The sequence below is a fragment of the Nerophis ophidion genome, linkage group LG08 (assembly GCF_033978795.1).
Source record: "Nerophis ophidion isolate RoL-2023_Sa linkage group LG08, RoL_Noph_v1.0, whole genome shotgun sequence".
Classification (NCBI taxonomy): Eukaryota; Metazoa; Chordata; class Actinopteri; order Syngnathiformes; family Syngnathidae; genus Nerophis; species Nerophis ophidion.
Window position 1 is genome coordinate 8,987,928 of NC_084618.1, and position 10,964 is coordinate 8,998,891.

Below are 10,964 nucleotides of genomic sequence, written 5' to 3' on the forward strand. Positions count from 1 at the left end.
ACTTGATAGTACTTTTCATCACACCCAAAATACAACTTGATAGTACTTTTCATCACACTCAAAATATAACTTGATAGTACTTTTCATCACACTCAAAATATAACTTGATAGTACTTTTCATCACACTCAAAATATAACTTGATAGTACTTTTCATTACACTCAAAATACAACTTGATAATACTTTTCATCACACTCAAAATATAACTTGATAGTACTTTTCATTACACTCAAAATACAACTTGATAGTACTTTTCATCACACTCAAAATATAACGTGATAGTACTTTTCATCACACTCAAAATACAACTTGATAGTACTTTTCATCACACTCAAAATACAACCTGATAGTACTTTTCATCACACTCAAAATACAACTTGATAGTACTTTTCATCACACTCAAAATATAACTTGATAGTACTTTTCATCACACTCAAAATACAACTTGATAGTACTTTTCATCACACTCAAATACAACCTGATAGTACTTTTCATCACACTCAAAATATAACTTGATAGTACTTTTCATCACACCCAAAATACAACTTGATAGTACTTTTCATCACACTCAAAATATAACTTGATAGTACTTTTCATCACACTCAAAATATAACTTGATAGTACTTTTCATCACACTCAAAATATAACTTGATAGTACTTTTCATTACACTCAAAATACAACTTGATAATACTTTTCATCACACTCAAAATATAACTTGATAGTACTTTTCATCACACTCAAAATATAACTTGATAGTACTTTTCATTACACTCAAAATACAACTTGATAGTACTTTTCATCACACTCAAAATATAACGTGATAGTACTTTTCATCACACTCAAAATACAACTTGATAGTACTTTTCATCACACTCAAAATACAACCTGATAGTACTTTTCATCACACTCAAAATATAACTTGATAGTACTTTTCATCACACTCAAAATACAACCTGATAGTACTTTTCATCACAGTCAATTAGTTGAAGTAAATACAACTTGATTAGTTAATCACAAAGATGATTATTAAGGCTGATTACAAGAATAAATAATCACAAAAATATTTACATTATATTTAAAGGTGTTTTTTTTAAATAGTCAATCAAATTAAAGTGCAAATCATAGTTTTGGCACTTCAATTACTTTTTCCCAGACTTCTGTTTAATATTGTCAGTCCTGCCACAAGTGCTGGAAAAGTGTTTTCATTTCAGGGGCCATGGGGCAGTGTTCTCCAACCACCGGGCCGCAGAAGAATTTTTTAATATTTGTATTTATTTTATTTATTTATTATTAAATCAACATAAAAAACACAAGATACACTTACAATTAGTGCACCAACCCCAAAAAACTATCTTTTTCATGACAAAAAAAAAGGCCAGGTAGGTCCATGGCTTCTTCTTATTGATAGTCATCTCTTCCACTTATTGATAGTCATCTCTTCCACTTATTGATAGTCATCTCTTCCACTTATTGATGGTCATCTCTTCCACTTATTGATAGTCATCTCTTCCACTTATTCATAGTCATCTCTTCCACTTATTCATAGTAATCTCTTCCACTTATTGATAGTCATCTCTTCCACTTATTGATAGTCATCTCTTCCACTTATTGATAGTCATCTCTTCCACTTATTGATAGTCATCTCTTCCACTTATTGATAGTCATCTCTTCCACATATTGATAGTCATCTCTTCCACCAAAAGGTCAGACCAAGTCCTTGTTTTTATTTGACCTACTATTCAAATTTTACTTTTGTTTACTTTCAATTTAACTTTTAAGCTTTCAATGACCTTATTTGACCGTTGTTTACCTTCTATTTAAGATTAACCTTTTAACTTTCACCCATTTAATTACTATCTGTACACTTTTGACCATACTTTACATTGTTTTATTTTATTTGACCTTCGATATTTCTTCCTTTACCTTTTATCTAGTTTTGTTCCACCTTATTTTACCTTTAATTTACTTCTATTACATTCTATTTTCCATATGTTACCTTCTATTTAACTTATTTTACTTTTTAATGACCTTCTTTTACCTTTTTTCTACCTTATTTTACCTTTAATGTACTTATAGTACCTTTTATTTAACATCGTACTTTTTAATTACCTTCCTTCACCTTTAATTTACTTCTATTATGTTCTATTTACCTTATTTGACCTTGTACTTAACCTGTTTTACTTTTTAATTACCTTGTACCTTCTATTTAACTTACTTTAGTTTTTAATGACCTTTTACCTAGCTTTTTTCCACCATATCTTTCCTTTTAATTAACTTATATTACATTCTATTTACCTTAATTATATGACCTTTTTTAACTTATTTTTGAATGACCTTCTTTTACCTTTTATTTAGCCTTTTCCCACCTTATCTTACATTTTAATCAACTTCTATTATATTCTATTTACCTTACTTATATGACCTTTTGTAACTGATTTTACTTTTTACCTTTTGTCTAGCTTTTTTCCACCTTATTTTACCTTCTATTGAACATTTTACTGTTTAATTACCTTTTATCTCGCTTTTTCCCCACCTTATTTTACCTTTAATTTACTTCTATTACATTCTATTTACCTTCTTTATCATTTAATTTACTTCTATTTACCTTCTATTTAACTTGTTTTAGTTTTTAACAACCTTCTTTTACCTTTTATCTAGCTTTTTTCCACCTTATCTTACCCATTAATTAACTTGTATTACATTCTATTTACCTTACTTATATGACCTATTTTACTTATTTTAGTTTAGAATTACTTTCTTTTACCTTTTATCTAGCTTTTTTCCACCTTATTTTACCTTTAATGTACTTATAGTACCTTCTATTTAACATTGTACTTTTTAATTACCTTATGTTACCTTTAATTTACTTCTTTTACCTTCTATTTAACATTTTACTGTTTAATTACCTTTTATCTAGCTGTTTCCCCACCTTATTTTACATTTATTTTACTTCTATTACATTCTATTGACCTTCTTTTTAACATTCTTCTGTTTAATTACCTTTTATCTAGCTTTTTTCCATCTTCTTTCACCTTCAATTTACTTCTATTACATTCCATTTACCTTATTTTACTTTTTAATTACTTTTGCCTTCTATTTAACTCATTTTACTTTTTGATAACCTTCTTTTACCTTTTATCTAGCTTTTTTCCACCTTATCTTACCTTTTAATTGACTTGTATTACATTCTATGTACCTTACTTATATGACCTTCTATTTTACTTATTTTAGTTTAGAATTACTTTCTTTTACCTTTTATCTAGCTTTTTTCCACCTTATTTTACCTTTAATGTACTTATAGTACCTTCTATTTAACATTGTACTTTTTAATTACCTTATTTTACCTTTAATTTACTTCTTTTACCTTCTATTTAACATTTTACTGTTTAATTACCTTTTATCTAGCTGTTTCCCCACCTTATTTTACATTTATTTTACTTCTATTACATTCTATTGACCTTCTTTTTAACATTCTTCTGTTTAATTACCTTTTATCTAGCTTTTTTCCATCTTCTTTCACCTTCAATTTACTTCTATTACATTCCATTTACCTTATTTTACTTTTGCCTTCTATTTAACTCATTTTACTTTTTGATAACCTTCTTTTACCTTTTATCTAGCTTTTTTCCACCTTATCTTACCTTTTAATTGACTTGTATTACATTCTATGTACCTTACTTACATGACCTTCTATTTAACCCATTTTACTTTTTAGTTACCTTCTTTTGCCTTTAATTTATTTCCATTACATTCTATTCAAGTTATTTTACTTTTCAATGACCTTTGACCTTTTATCCAGCTTTTTTCCACCTTATTTTACCTTTTAATTGACTTCTATTACATTCTATTCACCTTACTTATGCAACCTTGTATTGAACTTATTTTAATTGTGTATTTTCTTCTTTTATCTGAATTAGTTTCCAACCTATTTGACCTCGAAATGACTTCCATCCCCTTTGAAGTTGTATTGATCCATCAGGATGTGATTAGTTGGTGTCAGGCAGAGAAAGTTGAAAAGCATGATAAAATACAATCAATCAGCAGGACAAAGGAAGAGGAGACCGACCTGATCCTGCAGTTGACCCGACTCCTCCTGGAGGATGGAGGCCTCGGTGCATCGCTGGGTCTCCTTCTTCAGGTACTCCACCTCCCTGCGGGGGCAAGGATGGTGAGCCGGGGTCTCCCGGGCGGGCGGAGGTGCAGGCGGGGGTTCTTACTTCTGCTGGTAGTCTTTGATGAGGCGCTTGGCCTTGCCGTACTTGCGCTCCAGAGCCTGGTACTGGGCCTGGGTCTCCTTCAGGTGCTCGTCCACGGCCTGGCACAGACTCTGCGCCTCCATCCAGTAGCCCTCCAGCTTCTCCATGCGCTCCTTGTTCTCCTGCAGGGTCTGCTCCAGCTGGCTCTTGTCCGCCCGCCAGCGCTGACGCTCCTGCTCGGCGTGCTGCAGCTGCGGGGAGGACCGGGCCGTCAAAACGAGAAAGCGGGGGAGAGGAAGTGCGGGCGTGCGGGCGTACCTTCCTCTTCAGCTGCTGGATCTCCGCCTGCGTCACCGCGTGTTTGATTTGGAGCTGCAAGAGAAAAGGATGTAAGGAAACAAGCAGGTTCCAGAGCAGGTGGCTCCGCCCACCTCTTTGTATTTATGGGCCAGTTTCTCAGGGTCCGTCTCCAGGGGCGACAGGTCCTCGTTCTCCGCCAGGTCGAACACCTCAATGGCGCCGGTGTACTGCGGGCTGACGTCGTCCTCGTCCTCGTCCTCCTCGTCCGTGCCGTACTCGCCACCCTGCGAGCACGCAAGGAGAGTCCGAGCCTTCCTTTTACTCAACATTTTACTGTAAAAACTATCATTTTTCTACTCTATTTTTTATGCTGCGTGTTCTGACTGACCTTTGAGGCTTCACGTGACCTAAAGCAGGGGTCACCAACACCAGGTCGCCCGTAAGGACCAGATGAGTCGCCCCCTGGCCTGTTCTAAAAATAGCTCAAATAGCAGCACTTACCAGTGAGCTGCCTCTATTTTTTTAATTGTATTTATTTACTAGCAAGCTGGTCGACATTTTTAATTCTAAGAGAGACAAAACTCAAATAGAATTTGAAAATCCAAGAAAATGTTTTAAAGACTTGGTCTTCACTTGTTTGAATAAATTCAATTATTTTTTTACTTTGCTTCTTATAACTTTCAGAAAGACAATTTTAGAGAAAAAATACAACCTTAAAAATGATTTTAGGATTTTTAAACACATATACCTTTTTACATTTTAAATTCCTTCCTCTTCTTTCCTGACAATTTAAATCAATGTTCAAGTATTTTTTTATTGTAAGGAATATAAATACATTTTAATTTAATTCTTCATTTTAGCTTCTGTTTTTTCGACGAAGAATATTTGTAAAATATTTCTTCAAACTTATTATGATTAAAATAAAATAAAAAATATTCTGGCAAATCTAGAAAATCTGTAGAATCAAATTTAAATCTTATTTCAAAGTCTTTTGAATTTCTTTTAAAATTTTTGTTCTGCAAAATCTAGAAGAAATAATGATTTGTCTTTGTTAGAAATATAGCTTGGTCCAATTTGTTATATATTCTAACAAAGTGCAGATTGGATTTTAACCTATTTAAAACTTGTCATCAAAATTATAAAAGTAATCTTAATCAGGAAAAATTACTAATGATGTTCCATAAATTATTTTTTAAATTTTTTCTAAAAGATTCGGATTAGCTAGTTTTTCTCTTCTTTTTTTTTTTAGATAGATAGATAGTACTTTATTGATTCCTTCAGGTGAGTTCCTTCAGAAATCAACTTTTAGGTTGATTTCTGAATTTTAAAGAGTCAAAATTGAAGATAAACTATGTTTCAAAATGTAATTTTCATTTTTTTCGTGTTTTCTCCTCTTTTAAACCGTTCAATGAAGTGTTTTTTTCATCATTTATTCTCCACAAAAAAACCTTCTGTAAAAGGAAAATAAATAGGAATATAAATACATTTTAATTGAATTCTTCATTTTAGCTTCTGTTTTTTCGACCAAGAATATTTGTGAAATATTTCTTCAAACTTTTTATGATTAAAATTTTTAAATAATATGGCAAATCGAGAAAATCTGTAGAATCAAATTTAAATCTTATTTCAAAGTCTTTTGAATTTCTTTTAAAATTTTTGTTCTGGAAAATCTAGAAGAAATAATGATTTGTCTTTGTTAGAAATATAGCTTGGTCCAATTTGTTATATATTCTAACAAAGTGCAGATTGGATTTTAACCTATTTAAAACATGTCATCAACATTCTAAAATTTATCTTAATCAGGAAGAATTACTAATGATGTTCCATAAATTATTTTTTTCATTTATTCAAAAAGATTCGAATTAGCCAGTTTTTCTTTTATTTTTTTTAGGTTGAATTTAGAATTTGAACGAGTCGAAATTGAAGATAAACTATGTTTCAAAATTTTATTTTAATTTTTTTCGTGTTTTCTCCTCTTTTAAACTGTTCAATTAAGTGTTTTTTTCATCATTTATTCTCCACAAAAATAACCTTCAGTAAAAGGAAAGAAAATGTGTGACGGAACGACAGACAGAAATACCCATTTTTAAAAAAAAATATATAGATTTATTTATTAAAGGTAAATTAAGCAAATTGGCTATTTCTGGCACTTTATTTAAGTGTGTATCAAACTGGTAGCCCTTGGCATTAATCAGTACCCAAAAAGTAGCTCTTGCTTTCAAAAAGGTTGCTGACCCCTGCTCTAAACGAAGCAGATGTCTTTTTTTTTTTTTAAAGGGCTAAAAACAAGTGCAGTGACACAAAACGGCCACTAGAGTACGCCAGACCGCCGCCAAGTGTTTTATTTTTAAAGGCTAAAAACACGTGCAGTGACGCAAAACGGCCACTAGAGTGCACCAGACCGCCGCCAAGTGTTTTATTTTTAAAGGCTAAAAACAAGTGCAGTGACGCAAAACGGCCACTAGAGTGCGCCAGACCGTGCTTTTCAGCGCCGCCACTTCCTGTTATTGTCACCGCTTCCGTGCGTTGCAGAGCCTTGCGGGACATAAACACGCCAACTATCTAAAGCTGGGACACGCAGGACATAAACATGCCAACAATCTAGAGCAGGCGTGTCCAACTCATGTTAGCTCAGGGGCCACATTGAGGAAAATCTATTCCCAAGTGGGCCTGACTGGTAAAATCATTGCTTGATAACTTAAAAATAAAGACAACCTCAGATTGTTTTCTTTTTTTAAAAATAGAGCAAACACAACCTGAAAATATACAAATTATAATGTTGTTTTTTCACACTTACATGTTGTAGTTAATAGTGTTTTATCCTCCTTTGTTGTTATTTCTACTTTCTGAATAAACGAGGTAATAATTAATGTTCATCAGTGAAATAAGTGGAATTGAGTCCGGCAGAGTTTTAAAATGCTCCCATTGTTCTTCATTTTTAATCTCTCAGAAGATGGAATTAATAATAATGTAAATGATTATTATTATTATTTACCCATTTTCCTCAACTGATGTACTGACATGACGTGGTTTATTATGTACTTATGAAGCATCATCTACACCAGGGGTGTCCAAACTTTTTCCACTGAGGGCCGCACACTGAAAAATCAAAGCAAGCGGGGGCCATTTATATATTTATTTTAAAAACAATACAATATATGTATAAAAAATATACATTTAGGCCTCCACTCAGTTATGATCCTGAGGACTCCAAAGGGTTTTGGTCAAAAAAATATAAAAAACATGTAATTATTCTGTATTATTATTTTTATTCAAGTTTTATGTCTCTAGATCAACATTAAGTCCATCCGTCAATAAAATGATTTTAAAGATTTAAGTTGTATTTTTGTCACAAAAACCCCAGTTTTTTATGGAAAAAACACAAAATGTGCAATATTTTCACCCAATATATATATTTTTTAAATATTTGAGATTACATAATAATTGGAGCATTAAAAAGGTGAATAACTCATAACACCATTGATTTTAATTAATTATTATTTTTTGAGCAATGACATTAAAACACAAATCACACTAAAATTATTGGGGATCCAAAAGTGTTCTACTCATTAAAGTGTTAAAAAATAAATTATACATTTTTTTTACTGTTTACTTTTAACACAATAATCTCGAGATAAACTTCAGATCTATCCGTCAATTAAAAGTTTTATTGTTGTTTATGTTTTTTGTTTGTTCATTTTAGGCGCTTCTTTAAAAAAAACAGCTCAGTTTTTTATACGGCAAACACAAAATATGCAACATTTTCCCCAAAAAATATCTCAAAGTGGAAAATTTAAGGTGACATAATTGGAGCCTTGAATAGGTCAATAATTCATAATGACATTGATTTTGATTCATTATTATTTTCTAAAGAAAGAAACAGCCTGCATGGCAGCTTTGTGTTATTAGAGTAAACATTGCAACATTTTATTCTTACATTTCATCCGTTTGGGTCCCTGAGAGCTTTTTAATGTGTTTTTTTAAAACTGTATTTGGAAAAAAAGAAAAAATCAGAAGCAATTTTGTTTTGAATTGTTTACCTATTTAGGCTCCTATTACGTCCATTTTGAAAAATGTTTTGGGGGAAATTTAGTGGTTTTGCCGGAAAAAAACAAGTGTTTTTGTTCACAAAACTATGGGGAAAAACAATAAAAAAAATTAAAAAAAAGCTTTATGGAAACAGACAGATCTAAAGTTTATTTATAGATATTTAAGTGTTGAAAATAGGTCCGTCAAAAATAACGAGTTAACTCAGGTGATTAATAGATTTAATGAATGGATCATCAATACAATATACATATGTTTCTTTTTGTTTTTATTAATGTTTGAAAATAATCAAAAGCAATGTTGTTTTGAATTGTTTACCTAATCAAGGCTCCTATTACTTCACATTAAATATTCCATTTTGAAAAAAGTTTTGGGAGGAATTTAGTGGTTTTGCCTTAAAAAAACAAGGTTTTTGTTCACAAAACTATGGGGAAAAACAAAGAAAGTTTTTTAGCAACAGACAGATCTAAAGTTTATTTTTAGATATTTAAGCATTGAAAATAGGTCCGTCAAAAATAACGAGTTAACTCATGTGATTAATAGCTAAAAATATTGCATTAATAGTTAATATTATTATTTGGGGAAAATGTTGTGGTTTTGCCGTAAAAAAAACAAGGTTTTTCTTCACAAAACATGGGGAAAAACATAAACATTTTTAATAAAAAATAAAAGCTTTTTGGCAACAGACAGATCTAAATGGTTATGTATAGATATTTAAGCGTTGAAAATAGGTTCGTCAAAAATAACGAGTTAACTCATGTGATTAATAGCTAAAAATATTGCATTAATCATTAATATTATTATTTGGGGAAAATGTGGTTTTGCCGTAAAAAAAACAAGGTTTTTCTTCACAAAACATGGGGAAAAACATACAAACATTTTATAAAAAATAAAAGCTTTTTGGCAACAGACAGATCTAAAAGGTTATTTATAGATATTTAAGTGTTGAAAATCGGTTCGTCAAAAATAACGAGTTAACTCGTGATTAATAGCTAAAAATATTGCATTAATTAAACAGTCTTTAGAGAGAAAAAAAAGAATCAGAAGTAATGTTGTTATGAGTTGTTTACATATTTAAGGCTGCTATTACTTCACATCTAATATTCCACTTTGAAAATTTTTGGGGGGAAAATGTATTTATGTTTATATATGTTGTGGTTTTGCCGTAAAAAGACAAGGGTTTTTGTTCACAAAACTGGGGAAAAACTTTTTTTTTTTTAAATCTTTATGGCAAGAGACAAATCTAAAGTTTATTTATAGATATTTAAGTGTTGGAAATAAGTCCTTCAAAAATGACAAGTTAACTCAGGTGATTAATAGTTAAAAATATTCCATTAATCAAAACTTAATTTTTAAAACGTGTGATTATTCTGATTAGAAAACATCTCATTTGACAGCACGAGTTAAAAGTCAAATAAAATGGATATATGACTTATTTTTAACACTTTTATAAATAGGACCTTTTGGGCCCCAGAGAGCTTTAGTGTGTGTTTTTAAAATGTCTTTGGAGAAAATAAAAGAATCAAAAGCAATGTTGTTATGAATTGTTTACCTAATTAAGGCTGCTATTACTTCACATTAAATATTCCACTTTGGAAAATGTTTTGGGGAAAATGTATTTATATTATATATTTTGTGGTTTTGCTGTATAAACAAAAACACATTTTTGTTCACAAAACTATAGGAAAAAACATAAAAATAAAAAAAAGGCTTTATGCAACAGATGGATCTTAAGTTTATTCATAGATATTTAAGCGTTGAAAATAAGTCCGTCAAAAATAACGAGTTAACTCATGTGATTAATAGCAAAAAAAATATTGCATTAATCATTAATACGTGCAGATTTATCATGCAATTTATTTTCACTCTACATGCTTCTCTACTCTTTTAATACGCTCAGGATCCAGTCTAATATGCAAATACAAATAAAATAAAGTATGGCAAATAGAAAATTTTACTCCAAAATACACACAAAAAAAGTTTTGGTGTCCAAATATGGGTCTTTTTAAAGTTGATTTAAATGACAACCAAATAAATTAATCATGAAGAATCAAACATCTTAAAAAGTTTCATTTGACAACAATTATTGAAAGTAAAATAAATATTGATATATGACTTATTTGGAACACTTTTATGAGCGGGACCTTTTGGGTCCCTGAGAGCTTTAGTATGTTTTTATTTTATTTTTATTTTTTAAAATGTCTTTGAAAATAAAATTTAAAAATAATAACCAAAAGCAATGTTGTTTTGAATTTTAAACCTATTTAGGGCTCCAAATACTTCACATCAAATATTCCATTTTGAAAAATTTTTGGGGTGAAATTTTGTGGTTTTGCCGTGAAAAAAAAACAAGGTTTTTGTTCAAAAAACATGGGGGAATCAAAAAAAAAAGTAAATATCTACCGCCCACCTAGGCCCTAT

The 10,964-nt window shown here is 30.6% G+C and overlaps 1 protein-coding gene across 1 annotated transcript in view; it reads right to left on the reverse strand.

The window, feature by feature from the left end:
- Positions 1-10,964, reverse strand: part of LOC133557278 (neurabin-2-like) — a 52,702-nt gene that overhangs the window by 5,864 nt on the left and 35,874 nt on the right. The window contains exons 7-10 of the mRNA XM_061907633.1: positions 4,628-4,780; positions 4,515-4,568; positions 4,218-4,447; positions 4,067-4,151 (exon numbers count right to left, since the gene is read on the reverse strand). Of these exons, the coding sequence (XP_061763617.1) occupies positions 4,067-4,151; positions 4,218-4,447; positions 4,515-4,568; positions 4,628-4,780 (522 nt within the window). The remainder of the gene's footprint in view (positions 1-4,066; positions 4,152-4,217; positions 4,448-4,514; positions 4,569-4,627; positions 4,781-10,964) is intronic.